Source organism: Pezoporus occidentalis, unplaced genomic scaffold (genome assembly GCF_034315485.1).
Source record: "Pezoporus occidentalis ecotype Australia unplaced genomic scaffold, CSIRO_AGI_Poc_V1 ctg119, whole genome shotgun sequence".
NCBI classification, from domain to species: domain Eukaryota; kingdom Metazoa; phylum Chordata; class Aves; order Psittaciformes; family Psittacidae; genus Pezoporus; species Pezoporus occidentalis.
In genome coordinates this window covers 516,821-540,443 of record NW_026912983.1, presented here as the reverse complement: position 1 = coordinate 540,443, position 23,623 = coordinate 516,821, and the positions used below count along the sequence as shown (strand labels likewise).

Below are 23,623 nucleotides of genomic sequence, written 5' to 3'. Positions count from 1 at the left end.
ACATTGAGGATTTCCTGTGTTTGAATGTGGATATCAATACTGGTGTCAAAGCCAGAGCACTAAGCAGTTAATACTGCCAAGATTTGCTTGAAGATTTGAGGTCAAGTATGCAAAACCACCAAAATCTTCACCCAGAAGACAGAAGTCAGTGATAAATTGACCTGCTCAGCTCCTCTCACCCAGGAGTGACCACTTACAGCGGTCAGTACGTGTCACCTAGCGCCCTGAAAGCCCTTCAGCAGTTCTTTAGCTATGGCAGGGGAGAATCCCTGTGTAAAACTGGGTATCACGTTATTTCCATACCTTAGAGGTGATGGACACAGTCTGAGTGTGTCATGTTACCACTGAGCAGTGTGTATCTAAGAAACACCCTCAAGCTTTGCACTGTAAATCAGCTACCTGTCAAATGTCAGTGGTAGATGCTTTCAGACTCCAGCTAACGTCTTGGTGGGTTTCTGTTTGTGTTTGTGCTTTCTGGCAGACTCTGGACGAGAGCTTGTTATAACAGACCCGGTTATCAAGAACCGAGAGCTCTTCATTTCAGATTATGTTGACACCTACCACGCTGCTGCCCTCAGGTAAGCCGCAGAGGATGCGGTGCAGTGCCTGAGGTGGGTGAGGAAACCCAGATGGAGGGAGAGGTGCTTTCTCTGTTTGTGTGGGGCTCATTAACATCCTGCTCAGCTTTCTCCTCTCTCCTCAGTAATTAACTTGTGTTATCTGTTCCCATTCAAAAAGCCGCCTTAATTCTCCAATCTCGTTTTCATCTCGGTTAATCAATGTTGCTCACAAGATATTGTTCCCCATCAATGCCAATTTAGGTTATTGCTGGTTCTTGCAGAAATACTCCTTGGCCCTCCTCCCTGTTTGATTTCCCTCTTAACAATAGCACCTCCTAGTAAAGTGACTGTTAGGATGCTGCCCCGATTAAATTGCATTAAAGGCTTTCTCTCTGAGGCACTTGTCATTGTTGCAGCTCAGCTAAGAGCTCCATTTAAAAACTGGTTGTACAGACAGGAGGTAATGGACCCCGATATTGTTCCCTGCACTATGTGCCCTTCCCGGGAGGTTGCTGCTCTCTTTCCTCCCCAGGTTTTGAAGCGAGGTGCCTAACCTTTGCCTAGGCTGAGGGGGCTACACCATCGCTTCCAAATGTTTTCAGATGGAAGCAGGGAGGCATTGTTCTTCAGCGCGTTTTCCACACGCCAGCCACGCATGGGTATTGTCAGAATGCAAATTGAATAATCTCCCTGATAATAACGCTCAGATGGTGTTTCACCACAACCATCTGGAGACATGTTTTGTTCCGAGTCCCTTTTGCCGAGGCCACTTACTGCAAGACAAACTGGCTGCAACTTCTGTTCTGTGGGTGGCAGGAAGGCTTTCATTTACATATTAGGCTTCCTTTATGGACACGGAGAATTCCAGTGGTGCACTGCAGTCTCCTGGAATTCCACAGTGCTCTCTCCCAGCTACAGAAGGTCATCTTCCAATGTGAAACCTGCATGCTCAGAAACAAGCCGCAGGAGGTAGGCTGCCTTGGTGGAACCAGGCTTGGAAATCTGTCTGCTTGAACAGAGAGACACTTGAGTCTTCCCTGGAGTGTTTTAACCTCTCTTCTGCATCCCTTCTGGGTTGTAATCGTTAAAGAAAAGATAAGAATGGAAAAATAGAAATGCAGTATATATGTACACCAAGCAAACCTGAAAAATAACCTTCTCTTCTCCCCTGCCATAAAGAGTGAGAGCTCCTGGAAGATCAAACTGATCAATCCCTCAGCCTGTCCTATGTTTTATCTGTCATCTTGTAGTTTGGAAGCGCGCAGCACAGGCAGCTTTCAGATAACTTTTGTTCCTCTTTGGCAGATGGTTTCACCGTTGCTTTGTTGTGCTCTGGATTCTTCATACTTGGAATATTTCTTACCAGCTTGGAGATGGTATCTAAAGATGCTGAGGATTGAGAGGATAAACTTTTGCAGGATAAAGAGTATACTTTTTGCTGATTCTTTCCTAGCAAATTGCCATTAATCCGTGTCAGTGATTTTCAGGGTACAAGATGAACATCAGGGTAATGGCACGTGGTGTTCTTCCAGCTTGAGAACGCCAAGTAGGCAGAATATGTTGTGATGCATGAAAGGAGGCTTAACGTGAAGTTCTCATTTATTCTAATACGAGATTATTTCCCTGTCCTCTGCAAACAAATGGCGCTGGTCACACAATGAATTGATGACAAACTGGGAAATAAAACCAGTCATTGTAACTAGCAATTTTCTGCTCTAACCAGTGGAAAAATTTAACTACAGGATACTTGTAGATCCCTGGGGAACTGTGCAGTGAAAGTCACGTCCTTCTTACCTGTGTGGTAAAGCTTTGGGGTAATATGTAGTAGCGCTGGTCTGAAATGCTATGAGCAATATGTACTGCTTTCATGACTGTAGGTAATACAAAGCTTATTAGGAAAACCCTTATCGTCAGATGAATTATTGAAAGGAAATGCAATCTTTTCCCCCAAAATACCCTTAAAATGGGAATTTAATGTGAGATACCCAGACAAATACCCCTTCATGTGTTCTTTCTAAATGACTCAACCAGGAAACTGGCTCGAGCCACCAGGGATAAAAGAAATTCATCAGTATTTGTGTGATGTCTGGGTTACAGAGCTTGCTAATGTCCCATTCCAGCCTGGCATGACCTGCGCAACACTTTGTCCTTTGCCAGAAAGTGATGGATTGAGAATGATGCAATCATAGGGACACTTGTGCTGCCTCAGCTCCCAGCACAGCCACGCTGATTTTTGTCTTAAACCAGTCAGCAACTTCATTCATCCGTTGTCCTTCTGGGATGCTTTTTCCTCACCTGTAGTAGTTGATGTTGTGTATCAGAGAGCTGGTGTTGCAAGGCAAGGTTCTCTTGGGTAAGTGCTTTACCATGAGAAGATGAGGAAGGAAAAGCAGGCTTAGCGTTTCAACTTCCCAGTGCTGTTCTTCAAGTACTCGGTGCTTTCAAGCTCTGTTGAGAAGGCTGGGCAAACAGATCCACTATTATTACAGGCAAAATAATTGTTCATCTTGGGGGATTGGTGGCAAAAGCACTTTTCATTCAATTCTAACCAAGACTGGCAAACCTTTTTACAACGTTAAATAAGCCCCGTAGCTTATTTATAAGAGCAAAGAGTGTTCAGTAAAAGGAAGTGGAAAGAGATGTGATCTGTGTTAATAGCAGAAAGCTTGACATCCTGTAAAAGAGCAAAGTCTTGTGCTTTGTTGATTGCTTTGCATCAAGTTGAGATAAAAAGCGCTAATTCTTTGCCTGTCTGTCTGCGCCCGCTTCTGATCTGATTTACTTGGCAGCAGCAAACTGCAGTGCACTGAATGACAAAACCCCAGCAGCTGGTGAACATTAACAGACCAAGAAACCCTTGAGGAAATGGGATGCGACTTCTTACAGCTCGTCTTAATGCTCATCCTTAAGGATAATGACTTCATCAACAAACCATGTTAAAAATTATTAACAGTCGGGTTTAGAACAAGCCAATAAATCCTCTTTTCTCTTTTTCTCCCCTCTCTTTTCTTTTAATGTCTCTCTTTTATGTATGAAAGTAGAAGGAAGAAACTTCTGTGTGCTTGGAATTTGCATTGTTAGGATTGCTAAAAGCAGCGTAGCGTTGCTTTTGATTTGGAAGTGCGATTAAACTGCAGTTTTATTTAGCTTTCTAAATCAAAGCTGACTTCCTAAGTAATACAAAGGGTACAATTTTCAAAGCTTCCTTAAAGCATAAATGTGATAGGACTGTAAAAACTTGGAAAAGAACGTATTTCGGGCTGGATTTCTAAGGTAGATACTGTTCATTAACCTGAAACTTGGGCTCCTCAGGGCTGGTGTTGGCTGAATGAGAACGAATGAATGAATGGTTGTAGAACACCAGCCGAGACACTGGAACTGCATTTTCTTCCCTTTCCACCATGGGAAGAATCTGCATGGTTATTTGTTACAACAGGTTTATATTTATGACCTCCTAGACATTTATGAGAACAGAAGGATGTCTGTGGGCTTGTACACAGATTGCAGTGGCACTTAATTAAGCTCGTGGTTTTCCAGGACTGAATTCTAATGCCATTTTCCCTCTTTCTTTCAGAGGGAAGTGCAATATCTCCCATTTCTCGGACATATTTGCTGCTAGAGAGTTTAAAGCCCGAGTGGATTCATTTTTCTACATACTGGGCTATAATCCAGAGACAAGGTAAGTGAAGTGACTTTTGAAGGCAAACTTTACTACTGAGCTGAGCCTGTAGGAACAGGAAAACTACTCACGGTTGAAACCAAGCATGATGCTGATAGATGGGGTGGAAGGGAATGTGAGGGAGAAGCTGCATCTTCCTGTGAAGTGTATGTATAGGAGTAGGTAACAAAACTGTGCAGTGGGTCACGACATCTGGTAGCATCTCTGGGTCAGTAAGGTACTGCTTCAAAGCAGGGTTTTAAACAGTGAATTTAATGCTTGCAGTCATTAGCAGGAATTCTTAGCTGTGTCACTGGCTAAATGAACACCCCTGGAAATGCTTCCTAAATTCGCTTCTAGGAAGCGGTGTTGAAACTTGCACACCTAAGAAGTCAGATAGATAGTTTTAAAGTGTGGAAAATCATGTTTTCATGTGTAAATCCTCACATAGGGTCCCGTATCAACAATTCTTAGTTTAGGCTTTGCTGGCCTGGGGCAAATTAGAGGTAGAGAAAGGTGTTTCTGGGAATTGATAAATATCTAAAGAAGATGTGTTCAGCAGGGAGTCATCCAACCAGCCTCCATCAGCTGTGATTGCAAAGCAGAGCTGACACTGGGCTGTACCTTCATTATTCATCAGGTCCAGGCTCTTATCTTTTCATTTATGTAGTTTTGTAAAGCCAGAGAATGCTTTACAAATAGTGGCTGTAAGAAGTTTGTTGTTTAGGGGTGTGTTTCCACAAGCACTTGAGTAAAAGATGAATAGCAGCTAACGGGGCTCAGCAAGGTCTGTGCTGACTGAAAGCTCTATTGTTTCTTTCAGAGCAGAGAACAATTAGCTGTGGACCTTGATTTCTAGAGATACCGTTGAGAAAAGTACTCTTCTAAGTGGGGATTAGATAGGCCTATAAAGAATAAATATTTGAATTGTTACATGGTAGATTTAGTGTTTTTAATGCAGATAGGAATCTTTATGCTTCAGGGCATAGCCAACCACTAACTGCTTGCAGTTAGGAAGAAACTCCCTGTGTGGGCATATTATTATGTAATTGCCTATTTATGAGGCTGCCTTTACCTTGCTCTGAAGTGTCTTAAACTGCCCTTATGTCTGAGATGGGGTATTGGATTAGGTAAACTCCCTGAATAGATTCAGTGTGCATTCATAGCAGGTATCAGTGTCAGTCCCTAGGAGGCAATCTTGCTAGTGCACGGTGCAGAGCTCTGGGAATAGAGCCTGAAATCCTGTAATGTTTTATAATGCAATATATTAACATGTTTCTGTAACATCATCGGTGTGTTCTTTTGGAGCAGTCCCACAAGGTGAGGCGTTTATGAAGTCGGTAGTGTGTTGTATCTGATATTCAGCATCATGCTTGATGCCTGTATTTAACTCTGTCGCTGTGGTGCATTTTCCTTTTGAGGGTGTGAATGCTAAATGAACTATTTGTATTAGTGTCCAAGTTCTGTGTTTAATGGATGATTTCTTTTATGAAATGCCGTTTATGCGAGTACTCACTGTGGTTTTGAACCCACTTTCTGTGTAGAAGTAGCTGTTAATTCTTCCAGCTATTAGAAAACGAGTGACCCTGAAGCGATCAATGAAATGACAGAGCATAGCACTTAGTGATCAGGTAATTACTCACACCAGTGGGCTCTCAGAATGCAGGTTTTTCTTCATTTGGTTACAGCCACTTTGTAGTTGTGGTTTGCTTTTCATTCTAGTTAAGTCTGGAGTTTTGTCTTGGAATGAGGGCAGATGTAGAGAAAGGATTTGAGTTGAGATTGCTAGATGGTTTTTGAGTGTTTGCTACTGCTTTACAATGCATGCTTCTTTGAGTACCTAATTTGAGATAGATTTTTTGCTTTCGGGTGTAAAAGTGTTGTAACACACATTCCAGGATGACCTCTTGGCGGTTTGTCTGTATAAACTATACTTTGTCTCCAACTTCATCTACTTTGATAATGTTTCGTTTCACATGGGAAGGATGGAAGATGTTTCATGGTAGCTTGAAGTACTAACATGTTGTAGGTTCAGGATACTGTGGTGTGACCCCCCCCAATTGACTTGTAGCAGTGTGTGATAGGATACACTCTTAGACCAAACAAGCTTGAGCTGAGGCTTGTATCTACAAACGTGTTTCTGTTTGAGTGACTTGACTTTGTGTTCATCCGAAGATGCTCAATACTTTTCCAGGCCTCTGAAACGCAGCTCAGTGGCTTGGGAATTTATTTTCTATGTTTTCAAGTGTTCTAGTTACAGAACAGCCCACAGAAATCCCAGACCCCAAATACATCCAAAGCACTGGCGTGGTGGATGTGTAGAGGCCCTCCTATGTGTAAAGGAAAGTCTGCTTTGTCCTTCCTTCTTTATTTGAAAGCTTGCTTGGGAAATAGCAACCAGGATCCTGGTGTTGATCATTCCGTGGTCTGGAGGTGCAAACCTCTGTGTTTTGGGTTAATTTTCTTCCTTACAGTGAATATGAAGCTGTTTTGGGGTGTTTTTCTCTACAGAGTTTGATAAAAGGTTACACACTATGTTTGAGTAATTCTCACATTAGTGAGAAACATCTGATTGCGGAGTAAAAACCTAAACTAATCTCCAAGCTAGAGGCTGGTGTTAGCACCTCCACTGGAGTGTTAATCAAGCTACTAAGCAGTCCTGATGTCACGTTGCTGCTCTCAAGAGTGTGGAATGCAACCACTAAGCTTTTATAGGCAGCTGAGAAAGAAAACTCATTTTATGCTAAGTACTTCCAGATAATTAATTTCATGTCTCTTCAGAGCAGTGACTGCTCTGACACCGACTAATTCCACTAAGGTGGAATCCCACTCAGACTTGTGGCTTCCCCAGATGGCCAGCTGAGATCAGTGCTTTATTAGAGCAGGAATGTTAGGTGAATTGTATATGCCCTGAAATGAGTTTAGAAGCATTTTGAAGTGTCTAGAGCAGCAGTCAGCAGGCATTAATGGACAAACAGACCTGATGTACCACTTAAGAGAATCAGTAGCTGCACCAGCTTGAGTTAAGCTGTTGAATTTGGTATTTGAGTCAGCAATCAGCTCTGCCTGTTAAAAAGAGACGTGCAGTAAGGCTTGGGAATGCTGTTCACATGCTGCTTGACCACAGACAGTTGCTTTTCAGCAGCTCGCATCTTACCACTCCCTTACTGCAAGTCTAATTCTTACCCTGTCTGTCATATAGGGCCACATGTAGCTGATTCAGGCAAGGACTTATTCCAGTCTTTCCTCTTGTACTCCGGGATCATGCATGGACTTACAGACACAGCTTTGAGCCCTTACTCAAGGGTGTAGGCGTGCCGAATGCTGCTGCTGGTATTAGCCTGGTTTGTAGGGTACTGGCATGTACCAGGCGATCAGTTCTTTGCTCTCAGGAGTAAGTAAATACACTGTGAGGTTGTGTCTGACACTGACACTTGTAAATGTACATAGATCTAAATGCTGCTGGTTTTTCACTTGGAACTAGAAATAGCCAGATACTATTCCACAAACAGTTTTCATGGCCATGAATCACAATTGAATTCCTCTTCCAGAACGTTGTTTTACATTGTAGAACCAAATATTACCGCACATACAAGGCACAGCTGACTTTATGGAATAGTTGGTTTGGGAAGACCAGGCTCTTGTCTGTGCTTTTATTCCACAATATTTGCTTTTCCTTTATTATTTTTCTTTTATTTTTATTTTTCCTTTATTTTATTTTTCCTTTATTTTTCCTCTATTTTATTTTATTTTTCCTTTATTTTTCCTCTTATTTTTCCTTTATAAAAGTGTTGTTGAGTGCTGTTATGAGTTACATGAGTATTGGTGTGTCTCTGAGAGGAGTGAAGTGACTTGCTCTTTCTTACCCTTCATGTCTCTGATGTTAGGTTGTCTGGAAGGGGATTCCTGTTGAAAGTCTGAATCAAGAGCCTCTTTCTTCTTCTTTTCCCCTTCCCCCCCCTCTTTTCAATGGAAAGCAGAGTGAGTAGAGTACAAGTTTAAGGTCTGCAGCCAGGTTGAGTAGTGTATATTCTTACCAAGTCAAGAAGCCAGCGTGGAGCTGTGTGTAAGTAGGGCTGTCAAAGCTTCCTCTTAATGCTGCCCTTTGGGAAAAGATGTAGTTGAATGATAAATTGCTATCTACAACCAAAACGTGATCTGCAGAGCTCTGTTGGGATCCTTTCCTCTGGTTAATTTTTAGCAGTCACAGTATTTTGTCTCTATGCGTATAATAGTGCCTGGGGCAGTGATAGAGGGTGAAATGATGATCAAGATCATAAATGATGTATCCATCCTTATGTCTCCAACTAGACTCAGTAGAACACTGTGACACTTCGTGGTACACTTTGTTTATAAAAGACAGTTCCTACAGTGTATCACAAGCCTTATTTAAATAGGTTTAGCAACTTTAAATACAACCAGGAATCCTTCTGATGGGGGATACTGGGGGCTGTTTGTATGGTGTGCCCATGTGATGTGAAACAGATGGCTTCTGGATGTCTTACGAAGTTACAAGCAAAGTTGTTTTGTATCACTCCTTGTCTGATATCCCTGGGAAAGAAGTATGGAAGGTGCTGAGCACACTCACTTTATGTCAGTAGGTATTGTAATGCACTGAAGTGCAGCTGATTCCTTTTAAGCAGATAAAACCCACTTTCATTAGGTAAATGGATGTATAACTTCCTCGGGTTGTTCTTCCTGCCTCATATTATTAATATCATTTGGAATACATTATTTTTATATGGCCATATCTCAGTTTATCACTGAACTTGGAGGGTGGCATAAAAGCTGACAACTTTTGCTCACATTCGTGATGTGAACTTCAGGAGAATAAACCCGTTTCAGAACAGCAACGAAACCCCCAGCAATGCATTTGAGCTGCAGCTGAAATCAAGACCAGATGCATTTGGCCTTGTGAGTGTTGCCTAAATCCATCTGCTGGTAAAGGCTGCCCAGCCTATTTGGGGTAATCATCTTTTCCTCGTCTGTAAAACATGCTCAGACAGTCCTGTTCTGGGTGCGTGGCCTCCTGTAATATCTTATAACAGAAATGAGCTCATAGAATGCTATGGTGGGTTTATCTCTCTTTCAAAAAGTAGTTTATGAAGCTTCATTTATGCTTCTGGAAGGTTTAAATACATAGCCTGGTATAGCTTAGTAGTTAAAGAAACCATAGGAACTTCTGCCGTGGTTGGTTTTAAATGTGTTTTGTGCCAGTGTAAGCCAAGCCCTTCTACCCTGTATCTTTGGGAATGGCTCCTTCCCATTATGAATGAGCTTTGGTGGCATCAGAGAGCTCCAGCAGGGCCACGGAGGCTGAAATGTTCCAGTTCCTGAATGTAAGAATCATTATGGCAGGTTCATTGGAGGGGCCACATATATATATGGGGGTATATATGGGATATAACATAATATGGGCAGCAAAGGTGTATGCACCTATGTTATAGTAAAACTTTCTTGCTGGATTGCTGGAAGAGAGAAAGTTTGGGATTTTCACGGGGCCTGATGTGTTTTGCTCAGTGTTTCTGTCTTGTGAAATGCAGCACTGGAGACATTTAGCCCTTTCTATCCTCACCTCGAGTTCAGGCATCTCCAGGCGCTAAAATGGAGGCCAGGTACACTAATGAAAGCCTTTTGTGCTCTGTGAGGGATATTACCTGCATCCAAATGAGTAGCTAAGAATCGTTTTGAAAGCTACATTAATAAACAGGAAGACCAAAAATGAAGGTGCTGAAGGAGGTTCAAGCAGTGAGTCAAGTCTGGCTCCCCGCGGGTTCACCTTGCCTTCACACCTGCTTGTAAACAGCAACGGCCGTGCTGCTGTGAAGACATCCTTTAGATGCTTTTTAACGCATCCTTTCGATGCTCTCACCCAGCGCAGGTCGAGCGAAGGCATTTTGCGAGTCAAATCAATGCTGTCTTAAAACGTGGAGCTTTGTCGCTCGCATGTGTGCGAGCCTCGAAAGCCTTTTAATGTCGTTTTGTCTAGAGCTCCTCGCCAAGGAGGTAAAAGCAGCTTTTAGGAGCCTTTCTTAAATCGCTGTATTTTTGCCTGGAGACTACATCTGTGTGTATGCATAGAAGAAGCGCTGGCAGGGAGCTCTGCAGGCGCGGAGCCGCTGCGCTCGGCAGCGTTGGCTGTACCAGATCCCCTCGCGAAGGCCCCACTTCCCTGCGCGCTGGCTCGGGTACGGGAGCTGCCTCCGCCGTTCCCTGCTTTATTTACGGAAGCAGCAGGCTCGGGATTGCTTGCGTTGGAAGGCACGGGGTGGCTGAGGGAGGGTCACAGCACATGCTCAGTCCCGGCAGTCCGAGGGCGAAGTTTCTGCGTTCTGCGTGCAGGCTTAGGTCATAGCACAAGCTCAGTGGAAGCTCTCTGAGGTCTCTCAGACTGCATGTGCCTCCATTTTGAGGTGGTAGAGTGGGAAAGGCAGAGTTTTAGCTGTTAAGTAAGAGGGTGCAGGAATACATCTAAACCCACAAGAGCCTGTCATAGTCATGGATGATCCATTCAGCCCCTGCAGGTAGGCTGCATCACCCTGGCCTCCCCTGAACGATGCTGATTTTTGCTGTTATGTGTGCCTTCTGCAGTGTTTATGAAATCATTTCATTGCTGTTGCATGCTCCTCAGAACCTTGTAATCCCATCAGCTTTGCTCGTGCGGTGCATGAGGGCACTGAGCAGGGGATCTGCTGCCTGAGGGGTGCATGTACCAAAACGTTGAAGCTGTTGTGGGCTTATAGATATCTCTATATACCTTATTGTCCCTCGTGGTGCACTTCTCATTTCAGTGGTGCTCTCTGTGTGCCAACCCCGTGGCAGGTCCGGAGGGAGCTGCAGAGCCTCCCCCTGCATCCCTCCCCGGGATGCAGGGACCGAGGTGGCTGTTAGAGAATGCTTGGGCCTGCAGCAGGGTGTTCAGGTGATGTTCCAGGGAGGGTCGCAGATCCATTGGCTGCTCTGAGGAGGGGCTGACACTTCCTCGAGTGTTAAGGGAAAAAGAAGTAGTCAGCATGGCTGTGCCTGCTTGTCAGGCACCTGCATCTGAAATGCAGCAGCAGGCTTGTGTATTGAGGAGCTTGTGGCAGGGAGGCTGTGGCTTGATCAGGCCACCCAAACACTCGATGTTACTGGGCTCGGGCTCTGCCGTTCTGTGTGGTGAGGGTCTGGTTGCAGCTGGGTTTGAGGCCCTTGTGAGGGCAGCCGTCGGTGACTTGTCACTGCTAAGTACAAATGGGTTTGTAAGGACTTGGGTGTGTTGAATGGGAGCAAACTTCCTTCTGCAGCGTGTTCTCAGGCTCGGTAGCATCTGAGCTTGTGCAAGCGCGGGTGCTGTAGCCCTCTGGCCTGCAGAACCGATGCCAGCACCATGGGGCTGTTGCTGAGGGCAAGTACTTCCATCAGAGCAACTTGTTAGTGGGTCCCTGGAGCGTGTTGGGTGTGAAGGGGCCAGGATGGCTCGTGCTGCTCAGTGACATCTCTGGGGCCTCGCAGCAGAAGGCTGACTTTGAGCCTTGCCCACATTGCCATTCCCCTGTGCAGTGTGTGTTGCTGGCTCTGGTCGGAAGCCGAGGTATGAATGATGAATAGGACTGCATAGTTTTGCCCATATTAGTGCCACGTCCATATCTGCTTGCTGTCTGAACTGTCATTCCCTTTTCAGCTTCTGTTTTATACCTGGAGAGCATAAAAATCAAGGCCACCTGTTTAGTGTGGATCCCTGCTCACTTGTGCCTTTGGCTGAAGCAGAGTTGTGCTGATGGTTATAGAGCATGACCCCCTTGAACTTCAGTCTGGAAAGTCAATGGAAAAGGGGTGTCCCTGTGGGCTTTAAAAGCACTCCCAATAAAGGAGCTACTTGAATATGTGCAGGGATATGGCATTGCTCTGCAGGAATACAGGGGTAGGACACCTTCTGCTTAACACTTGCTTTAAATGTAGATTAATAAGCAAGGAGAGAATGCATTAAGGGATGGGAAGGGCATAAAGCAGCCTGCTTGGTGCTGGTTTTTGTGTGATAAAGGTTTGCAAAGAATGCCACTTCCAAACTTAAACTGAAAAGTTGGTCACGCTTATTTATCAAAGCTCTGAGGTTACTGTGGAATAGCACAGGTGGGAAAAGATTAAACCACATCTGGGTTGTTCCAGAATGAAGTCTCATTTTCAGACAAAAATACTGCATTTGGCAAAACAAACGCTTCTGGAATAATGGGCCAAAGAAGGGATTCTTCATTTCATCACTTGCACGTGAGAACTTGAGGCTGTGCTGTTGGTTGTGTTGGCTCCCAGAACCCCCCTGAAGGATGCCTGAGGTGTCCTGTGAGCTGTTTTCATCCCCTGGGGCAGCACTCCTCTCACAGCAGAGCACCAGCACCTTTTGAGGTCTCAGTTTTGCCTTTCCGCATGCCTCGACTTTCCCCTCTGTTGCCAGTTGAGGGATGGGTCAGCAGGTTTGTAAGGAGAGCGGTTCCTCAGGTTTGTGCTTTGGCTTAAATAAAGCAACAACAAATAGGAAACCAACCTCCTGGAGCCCCCCCAACCAACAAAATCCCCCCAGACCACTCCCCCACCACCATAAGAAACCAAAGCAGAAAACCCCTGTGATAGAAGTAGAAATAAAGCTGACTGCTACAGGTTATCTGTGGTACTAGAGATGCTTGGTGTGCTGAGAAGACCCCTTCTCCTTGATCAGACTGGGAGTGTGCTCCCATAGTGGTGAAGTTTGCAGCTGGCTGGGTGCCCAGGAGATGCTCTCAAGCTCAGAGACAGTTGATAGGTGGTCTGGTGAGTTAGTTCCACCTCAAATAAGTGTTTGAAGTTAGAAAATCACTATGGAAGCGCTTGTATTTTGTCCTTTGGATGAAGGAATAGTGGTCAGATACTTGATAGTGATGCTTCTCTTTATTCTGGCCTCACTTCAGCTTTTCTCAAGACTATGAGCAGTAAGATTACCTCTTCCCTCTTCTTTCCAATTCTTTAGGCTGCAATTTGTTTTAATTAGAGCTTTGTGTTTCCAGGTGTATGGCAGAACCAGGTATATCTTCAAGCGTATTTTATGCTTCCCATTCTTCATGCTTATCACCTTTACCACATGCTGTTGCTTCTCCGTGTATCTGCTAGTCAAAGCAGCTGGAGGTTTGTGTTGTCAGGCGAGCTGAGTGGTAGATCACTGCATCTACCTTGATGAAGTGTTATGGAGAAATTAACTGCTAGGCTGCTGCCTGGTCCCACTGCCCTGCGTATGTGTGCTGAAGAAATGGTGCTGGTGTACTATATAGTGTGTTTTAATAGTGAAGGTTTGCTTAGTATGAAGGTATTGCCTGGCCATTTTGGAAACTACACAGGATAAACACATAAAGCAAGAGAATTCTGTGCTGAATTCCTTTACATTTTTACTCAACAGTGTAAATGTTGCTTGTAAATAAGTAAGATACTGGTTCTATTAAAACTGCGTGTAGACCAGATGAAAACCTTTGCATCATGTAAAGGTTCCCACTACTTCCATTTGTTTTGAGCTTGTGATCAACATAGTGATGTCTTCCTTATTTGAACAAACAAATAGCAGAAGCCAAGTATTAGAGAGGTGATCAGTGAAATCTAGAAGCTAAATATTACACAGGTAATTCCTATGTGGAGGGGATGCTTATTTCCTGTGCAATAACTTGTGCCCCAGAATGGCTTTGCTACAATCACTTCCATCCTCCCTTTAGAGTAGGGGACAGTGCTTCTAAGGGCTGCTTAGTCCTTTTTTCCTCATATATAAACTTGATGAAAACCAGCATTATCTTGTGAAAGCGTTCCCTGTTTGACTCAGCCTTTGCAATCACTTCCTGCCCCAAACAGCAGCAAGGGTGCAGAACACAGTCCTCTACTTCCTTCAAGTTGTGGCTCTGCAATCACTCATCAGGTTTGAGCTTGTCCCGAAGGTACAGATGTTGGTGCATGTTTATCCATTCCTAGTGCAGATTGAGCAATCACTCCAGATGGTTCCCATACAGGTCCATTTGCCTGAAATTCAGGTTTGATTCTTCACTTGGAACACAAAATTGCATGTTAATGTCTTTATTACAACACAGTTACAACATAGTTTAAACAACACTTTGGTTTACTAGAGGCTCACCATTAGCAAGAATATTTTCTGAGCATTAGGATGCTACTTCTAGAAATGGGATTTAAAAACCTTGCTTAAAGAAAGAGGTTTAAGGCCCTAAGTGCTAGCTGGACACAGGTAACTTAAAGTAAAATCTTTTAAAGGTAGAAAAGTGATATGGTTTAGTGTGAGGTGTCCTGCCCGTGGCAGGGGGGTTGGAACGTGATGATCTTAAGGTCCTTTCCATCCCTGACTTTTCTATGATTCTAATTGTTGGGAAAAGCTAAAAAGCCATTTTTTAATCCATAAATTGGTGTTGGTGCCCATATAATGAAAAGAAACCAATGTAATGTAGTTGTCTTTGGGGGTTGGGAGCCAATTCAGGTATTGTTAGGCACCTAACTCACAGACCTGTTAGTTGTGGGGTTTTTGGTTAAAGATTGAATTGCCTAAACCGGATTGTCCCTATTGTCTTTTGAACTGCGTGGTGTGAGAACAGAGCATGCATAAGAATGGGGGTGTTGGGTCAAACTGAGGATCCATTTGGCTCAGCATCCTGTCTCCCGGCAGTGCCCATAAGCAGGTGCTTGGAGGAAGGTAGAGCTGGGATGTATGGCAGAGGCTTATTGTGTTTGTGGGCAGTCTATTTTGCATCACTGTGGTGAAATCTCAGAGGAGCAAATGTATGTAAAGCTCTTTTTTTACAGCTAAGTCTTTGCAGACAGAGCCTGCGAAGGGAGGGAGGAGAGTGGTGAGGGAAGGTCTGAATTCTGTTTCATGGAAGCATGGGATAAAATGAAACAGAATGTCCTGCCACATGGATCTCTGGCATGGAATGCCAGTCCTTTTCAGGCCTTGATAAACTACTTCTTAACCAGCTGAAGTCAGAGTGCAGTAATTCTGTTCTCTCCCGTTTTGTCCCTCTGGAGATGGAACAAAATGATCCTTGCCAGATGTTTGCAGAACTGCTTCTGAAGAGCTTTTTTTGTTTCATCTTGGGTGCTGGACCATTTGCATAAAAGGAGTTGTGTTTAAAAGCCCTTTTCTTGAGACTTTTTCTCCCCAAACCTCTTCAGTTTCATCTTAATTTTGCAGACCTCTCAAATCTGTAAGAATTGCCTTACAAGTACTGTGCTTTCAATTTATGCAACTGATTATCTTGCCAATAATAGTGACTGGTTACATCAGTGTACAATTGCAATTTATGAGCTCTTCTGCCTGTAATGCCTATAGCTAATCTGGGGTTGGTTTTATTTAGTAAGCCATTGATTTTCTTACCAGGCTTTGTAAGTAACCCCAGATTTCATAAGGTTGCTTATTAAAACCAACAAACCACCCCCCTCTGCGTATCCTAGCTTTAAGCTGTGTCTTTCCTATTTTAATCTCTCATCATATAAGAAAATTGACCTATTCTGATTGGCTTTGCACACAATCTGTGCTCGCTGTGAGGGCTGAATGCACGGTGATCACGATGCTGGTACCCTTCTGGTCTCAACTTCAGAGAGCCCCATCCCTCCCTACAGGCTGTATTGCAGGATGCTGAATGCTCCTCACACTGCTCTAGTGCTTCTGGTTTGATTGTTGCGACTTCCTTTGCATACTCAGGTTTGGGTTGGTGATATGCAGGTGTTGCAGTGGTTTGTAGCATGTTGGTTTTGAAAACCCTTTTTGGAGAGCTCTGAAGAGAATCATCCCCTGGCAGTGTTCAAGGCCAGGGTGGACGGGGTTTGGAGCAACCTGGTCCAGCGGAAGGTGTCCCTGCCTATGGCAGGGGTTTGGAACTGAATGAGCTTTAAGGTCCCTTCCAACCCAAACCAGTCTGTTTTATAAACAGGGAGAGTTAATCTTGCTTCTGTGTTAGAAATCACGCGGAGCTGTTGCCAGCCTGCCTTCCTCTCTTCCCTTCCTTCTCAGGCTGATAAATTAAAGCTCTGCACCACCCTGTGCTCTCTCCTATTCCTTTCTCATCCTCACCTCTGAACTGCTCCCTCTCAGTGCTGCCGCTTTTGGCCTTGAACCTCCAACCTCCCCTGTTGCTTTTGAATGGAAAGGACAAAGCGTGATTGAACTGAACATCCTCTCTCTTCTCTGGGAGCTGTTTGGAGCCAGCCCCTCTCGGATTAGCGTGTGCTCGTCCTGCCCCGCGCTGCTACAGCAGCTTCTTGCCTTTTTGATATTCCATCGCCAGCTTCCATCTCCTTTCTGACCAGCCCCTGTTTACTTTGCAGAATACAACGTTGCCATGGCAACAGGTTACTTTTCAAAGGGAACATCTTGTCATTATATTTAATCCACTGCAGCTGAAGAGGACTGAAATATTAAGTTGTTGTTGCTATGGATACTGCTTTGTTACATCCGTTCCTTTTGTGTCGGATTTCATATACGGTGCTGGGGCCTCTTTCTTATTTCTTTCCCATAGAATAAACACTGAGTGTCGTGCCATTATTATTGTAATTGCTCTCACCAATATAATTTAGCTTAAAAACCTGCAGCACAGTTTAGTTTCCATAGCAAGAATTCCTTTTCCATTTGCAAACCCGTTCCTGGGGATGGGGAAGCAGTCAAAACGATTTAACAGGTTGGGTGCCCTTGCAGAGCCATCAGCTCGGTGCCCTTCTGAAAGCCTCAAGTGGGGTGTAGTGCAAGCTGCTGAGCAGCTTCATTCAGCCCAGCCTCACCTTCTGGAGGGGGAGCACCTTTAGGATGTGAATATGATCAGGAAATGGTGAAAAGCACTCAGAAATGTCTCTCTCAACAGTTGATCCTCATTTCATTCTTCCCACCTAACTCCACATGAACTGTTAGGAGCAAAAGTCCCTCCAGAACTTTGCTTTTCTTTTTGCTTACTGATGCCTCACCATCCTCTAATCACCGTTGATTCTTAAATCCTTTATCATATTCAGTGTGATGCAGCCAGAGAAGTTGGGAGTTGAGGGGATGTTGGGAGTGCTGTGGTTTTTCCTATCGGAAAACAGCTTAGTTTTCTGTTGCATAACAAAACCTCCTTGGGCAGCCTTTAGCTGGTGAAGTGTTGGAGCTGGCAGGTACTGCATAGACATGTTTGGTGTTTGGCTTGCCCTGGTAGAGATGTGCATGGCTTTAAAATGAATTGTGGGAATAAAGGAAGAGCATCAGTGTGTTTTGTTATCCACTTCCCCTTCATTCCTCACAGGGACAATCCTGCCACCTTGTAGCTGAGAAAATGCACCCTGGTATGTAATGTATATAGTGTAAATATAACATTGATTTTCCACTTCAGCCATCTCTTTGCATAACCTGAGAACAAGAGGACGGTGTCAGATCCTGTCTTGCGGAGCTATGCACTTGGAGAAAAACATTCTGACGTGTTCAGGAGGCTTTTGGCACGTGTTTTAGAGGGAAGGCAGCATTGCACAGGCAGCGTGAGACTGAGGATTACAAAACCTGTGGGCATTCCTGTCTGACAGGTTCTCCTGTCATCTTGTCTTGCACAGGGCCCATTTGGATTCACTGCTGTGGTTTAACCACTGTGCACCAATGAATAACAGAGTGGTCAGCGAGGTGAAGTTTGACTTAATGCACATATGTACCTTCCCTGTCAGATGCTCATAAAGATATCCCAAAACCTCTCCAGTAACATGTATGACTTTCACTGGTGTTTAATGGTTTGGGCTCTCCATCATTAGTTTTGCTCAGGGCAAGCGGTTTATAGCTGTAATCTCAATTTTGGAAGTTTAAAGGAGCTCTTTCTCAGCCATTGCTGTGAGCACAGCAGGATGAAGCAGAAACCCTGCAGGGCCGCAGCTTACTTGTAAAATGTCATCATTATTCCTGTAACAGCAAATTGCCAGATGAATTCCAGCCTCTTTCCAGATTAAAGATGGTGATCTCTTAGGTTAGTGTTGAGACTCGCTTTAAATGTCTTGCAGTTATTCAAGTGCTAAAATCAAAAGTTTGTCTTTTAACAGCTCTGAGTTTTGTCATTCTTTTAATGTAATATGCAGAATATCAATAAAAGATGTCTGTTTAAATAGGAACAATTTATAGGAAAGGAAGAATATTCATCTTAATTGAAATTCTTTGGGTTTGGTTGTGGTCTTTAATGCTGTTTACAGGAGTCTTGGAAGGTCAGTTTTCATCTCTTCATCAGGCACTGTAGCGACAGGACAAGGGGGGAATGGGTTTAAGCTTAAACAGGGGAAGCTCAGGTTAGATAAAACAAAGAAGTTCTTTACTGTGAGGGTGCTGAGGCGCTGGATGCCCCATCCCTGGCAGTGTTCAAGGCCAAGTTGGATGGGGCTTGGATCAGCCTGGTCTAGTGGAAGGTATCCCTGCTTATGGTAGGGGGGTTGGAACTGGATGATCTTAAGGTCCTTTCCAACCCAAACCAGTCTGTGGTTCTAATTAGCTTTGGCAATCCTGGTAACGCAGAGCTCTGTTCCTTAAAGATTAATGCCCCAAATATTTTTATTTAAGATATTTTCTCTTTCAAAATGAAACCGACCCAGAAGATGCTCATGAGGACCATGGTATTTCCCGTGCGTTAACCTGTAGTAGGATTCATTCTCATTACTGTTTTTTTCTTTGTGTAATAGGAGGCTAAACAGTACCCAAGGTGAAATCAGAGTCGGACCCAGCCATCAGGTAAGGGATTTTGTTTGTGTTCGGGTATGCAGAGAGCATGTTTTTGCCACTTGATCAGTTCAGATGACACTTAAACTGTATGCATTCAAATACGACGAGTTGTTTCAATTTAGCATGAGTTCTTGCAATTCCTTAGCTCACTTAATGAGATTTTCCTATGCCAAGCATTGATACGTTAATGATTTTTACTAGCAGCGGTGTTGCTGAGTTAATTCTGGAGTAAAATTGAAGGAATACAAGTACCTGGTGGAAAGGAGGCAAAAATCTCAGCTATTATTTGGCACATTCTAGAGTTAAAACCAAAATAATCTCTCAGCTGGCTTTTACCAAGCAATGCTTTTAATAACCTATGGAATTAATTCAGTGGTATTTCCCAGTTATGCTGAAAGTAGAATTCCATTTGCATAGTCAAACTGTCATGTTTCTGGTATGTTGCAGTCCTTTTCATCAATCCGTGTGTTTAAAGAAACTGAACTTCTATTAGAAGTGATGTGAAAGTCAGGATTTTCCCAACGTAACAAAATTAGAAGGATGGAGGAACTTTAAACTGAGAGAGGTTTGTTTCCTGTTGAGTTATAAGTATGTATTTATATCTGTAGCCATCTTCTAACACAGGGCATAGTGCTTTTAAGCATGTCTGTTGATATAGGTGTCATTAATGCAGGATTCAGTGTAACCTTGCTCTCCCTTTTGGCTCGGAGCATGCTCTGCCTGGTGTCATGTCTGTAGCTTTGCATTTCCTCGCTGACTTGTGTTTACACTTGCAGTCTGCACGTGTTCCCTTAGTGTTATAATAAATGATTTGGCCAACTGTGGTACTGCAGCAGAAACATCGGGGGGCCGTTGTGTATGTAGGGATTCAACAGTTGTCTGAGAAGGGAAATTAGTATTGAAATGGGAGCAGTTTGGGCCAGCTGTTAGAGAGGGAGCTCTTCCTAAAGAGCATCTCCTGTGTGGCCGTATGCCACCATCACCAATTTGCTCTCTCCCTGCCATTTGAGACAGGTTAGTGGGTCCTCGCCTTCTTACCTGCATGACTTTCACACAAAGCAGTTTAAATTCTCTTTACTAGGAGGTACGGTAATACTGGATGGTTATTGAATTGGCTCTTTTGTCTATAGTCTACAGAAGTCATGTTATAGCTGTAGTATCTTATTTGTATTTGCCAGGAAGCTTTTCATGCAGGCCTTTTCAATGCTATAGAAAGGTTTGATTTTAAAGATGAGGAGACCTCGGTTGTATTGCTCATTTGACTGTGAGAAGCAGTAAGAACAGTAACTTCATAAAGACCAGTGCCTTAAGTCATATCGATTGTTAAAGTAGAAATGGAGAAAGCACGTGAGTGTGTTCAAGTACAGGGAAGCAGAATAAGGTTAAGACTCGAGAAGTTGGGTTGCTCTTGCTATGTTAGTTCTAATTTGAGGGAAATCCTTCATGGTACTGAAAATAATCAGTTCTTAAAGAGCATAACGTGCAACTCTGGTTTATAAGGCCAGATCCACCACGAGGAGCCGAGTGTTCTCTTTTACCTATGGAATGGCCTCTGTCCTGACCAAGTGCTGGCTTTTGCATCCCAGTTCATTCAGTGTTCATTCAGACTCGTAAAATCTCGTTTAATAACTACTGTAAGCAGACATTTATGAAACCTGCGTAACATTCTTAAGGATGTTTTGCATTTAGAGGAAAAGAAAGTCCTTGGCAATTAAACCGGTAGTATTCTTTTCACTGGTCATAATAAGAGTACTGTAAATGATACCTTCAGAACAACTTTCATCTCAAATTGCCATCTAATATTTTGGCAGGGATTAGTCATCTGTGCTGTAGGGTGTAATTACCAGGTGCATTTATGGGTGGAAAAAAAAAGTGGGAAGAAGGTCCACGGATGTAGAATACTGTTAACTTTTGCTTCCTTAATATTTTTAGCTTGCATTGTTCTTCCACTCGTTTGCTGAGCATCTCTGTTTCAGGCAAACGCCATTGCTAAAAGGATATATTCATTAGTGTAGGGTGTAATCTTAAGATACATGCATGGTGACTGTAGGCTGCGATAGGAAGCCAGACTAAAGATGATGTTGCTGCTTTCCATTGTGTAGTCTGATTCAGGGACTGGATCTGTTTTCCTCCACCCACCTTAGTGGTAATAAGGTATCTGTACCAGAAACAACCCTGACATCCCAGTAGTGGTTTCTGATGAGTACCTGTTGCCTTCATTTCCCTTAAGTTGTGTGTGTTACAAATGCTTGAGGTCTGTTGAGGTTGCTTTAATGCTTAGTACAGAGATACCTCAAACTGCTGCTTGTATCATAACAGCAAATAGGGACACAAGTGAAGGGAAAGATATAGAATTGCAGTCGTTAAAATTCACATGCACCGGAGGAGGAGATTTGGTCTCTACTAAATGTTCTCCTATGAAGACTTGGCTAACAAATGAATGACCAGAGGTGTTGAGAGGAAGTTGTTCTTGGGAGTAACTGTAGTAATCCAGCAGGTTCCTTGGGTACACAAGGGTGAGCATTCATCTGGGAAAGCAGCCCTGTCACTAGGATGCATAGCTCATAGAAGTCTCATCCTGCTATAATGCTTGCTTATCCTTCTCCAGAAGAGAAGTTCAATGACATCCCCATTTTCCCAGGCAAGGAATAAAATAAAGTACAGATTAAAGAGCAGAACATGAAAGACATCTGAACCTGTGACTTGTAATTACTGGTTATGTGTAAATGTTGCCTCTCAAATATGTTTAGCGTTGTAAGTATAGGAGGTAATTACAGGGCTTAAAAGCTGTTTCTGAAGAGGCTCTCAGCTATCTCATCCCCTAGCAGGAGATGACTAAAGATGCTAATTGGGTCTCTGGATACAGTGGAATACTTAGTGGCAGAGTTCATTCCACTGAGCTATCTCATTTGCAGGAGGTATCTTTGTTTCTCTTTAGAGTTTTAATGATTTGCTGAGGAGTTAATTTTAAACTTGGTGTCAAATGCGTAGGGTTTTAAACTGATTTAAAAGGGTACACAGATGGTAGCCACGTTCTTGCCTCCTTTCATATTAGGATGTTACAGGTGTACGTTTTAGCTTGGGAAGCAGGAGTTGTAGCAGCATCTTTTTGGCAAATGAAAACTGTCTCTTTGAGGGTGAATTGTTGGATTTCTATGCAGTAGAGGACTACCTGTGCAGTGCAAAATGGTTTACTTTCCAACCGTAGCATTTCTGCAGGCACGCTTGCACTTGGTCTGTATGCAGAAGGGTTTCACTGGTAGTGGTGTGCTGAGAGGTGTTAACCCTCCATGACTGTCAGAAAATGAACTGCCCTTCTAAACGAAGGAATGCTGGATGAAGTGAAGAGATGACCCATCAAACTTCGGAAACTTGGATCAAATGGCTCTGCTCCCTGTTATCCGAATATCTTCCTTCTATGAGACCCCAGTATTCCAGAGACTTTACATACTTTGCTATTGATAACACTGCATCCTCCTAACACTTTTCACAACTAATGTCTGTATGAACCCTCATTCTTCTTCCAGGCTAAGCTTCCTGATCTGCAGCCATTTCCTTCCCCAGATGGTGACACAGTGACACAGCATGAAGAGCTTGTGTGGATGCCAGGAGTCAATGACTGCGACTTACTTATGTACCTTAGGGCAGCAAGGTAATTCCAGCCAAGATACCACTGTGTCCTTAGAATGCTGTAATGGAAACGTGGACCACTGTGTATGTGCAGTGGCTACAGTCACTCCTTTCTGTTCTGTTTGCCTGGTAGATTAATGGCACTGGTGGGCCTCATCATAACGCAGAGGATGAGTAAAGTGCTTGTAGTTTGCAAGAGTACAGAGATGGGGGGAATCTGCAGTTTTCTAACAGCATGAAACTAATCTTACAACAAAAAGGTGGCTGTCTCTGGTGAGACTGTCCTCAGGTGTGGAGGTTCTGTCTTCCATAATCCTGATCAGGCCTTGGTACTGCTGCAGTGCCAGTTTTTATTGGATGAAATGCACTGAGATTGGATTTTACTTTCAAATTAGTTTTTCCATGTGCTGGGCTGACTCAGCTTTGCATAAGAACTGTTTGTGGTGCCTTCTTTTACTTGTTTCCACATTATCACAAGGCCCTGAAATAGGTGATTTAAGGTGTAAATCTACTATTTGTGTATTGCATGATGTGTGCATCAAACAGTGGCTGAAGACTTTAAACTTTTTTCCCCTCGAACCATAAAGGAGCATGGCAGCTTTTGCAGGCATGTGTGATGGAGGATCCACAGAAGATGGTTGTGTTGCAGCCTCCCGTGATGACACTACACTTAACGCACTCAACACAGTAAGTATATAGATGACTGCATGGAAGAACAGGCTTTCCATTCATTTTTGGGCTACTTGAAGCGTGTAGTGCATAAAATATTTAGCAGATGAAATAGATTTGGGGATCACAATATGCGATTAGGATATTGTAACTTCCTTTCAATGCCAGATTGTTTTCATAAGTCACCTATAGAACGTCAGGAATAAACTTTTGGGTGGTACCTTTACGATGCCAGGTAGTGAATGTTCTGTATGGGAAGCTGCTCAGGTCAAGTACACCAGCTGGAGTACTTACTCATTGTCCTTTCATTCAGTCCAGCTACCTTCTAGCTGTAGGAAAACAATAGTTATTTCCCAGGAGGAAGACTCATAATGCCATGAGCTGTGTAGTGCCATATATGTG

The 23,623-nt window shown here is 43.6% G+C and overlaps 1 protein-coding gene across 9 annotated transcripts in view; it reads left to right on the top strand.

The window, feature by feature from the left end:
* The window catches only part of RERE (arginine-glutamic acid dipeptide repeats), a 222,245-nt gene that overhangs the window by 115,610 nt on the left and 83,012 nt on the right, over positions 1–23,623 (top strand). For 8 of the 9 annotated variants that reach the window (XM_062604094.1, XM_062604088.1, XM_062604103.1 and 5 more), the window contains 5 exons: positions 482–578; positions 4,135–4,239; positions 18,883–18,931; positions 22,450–22,574; positions 23,140–23,239. In XM_062604094.1, the coding sequence (XP_062460078.1) occupies positions 482–578; positions 4,135–4,239; positions 18,883–18,931; positions 22,450–22,574; positions 23,140–23,239 (476 nt within the window). Of the gene's footprint in view, positions 1–481; positions 579–4,134; positions 4,240–10,548; positions 10,743–18,882; positions 18,932–22,449; positions 22,575–23,139; positions 23,240–23,623 lie in introns of those variants that run through there. The other variant, XM_062604138.1, reaches the window with a different exon arrangement.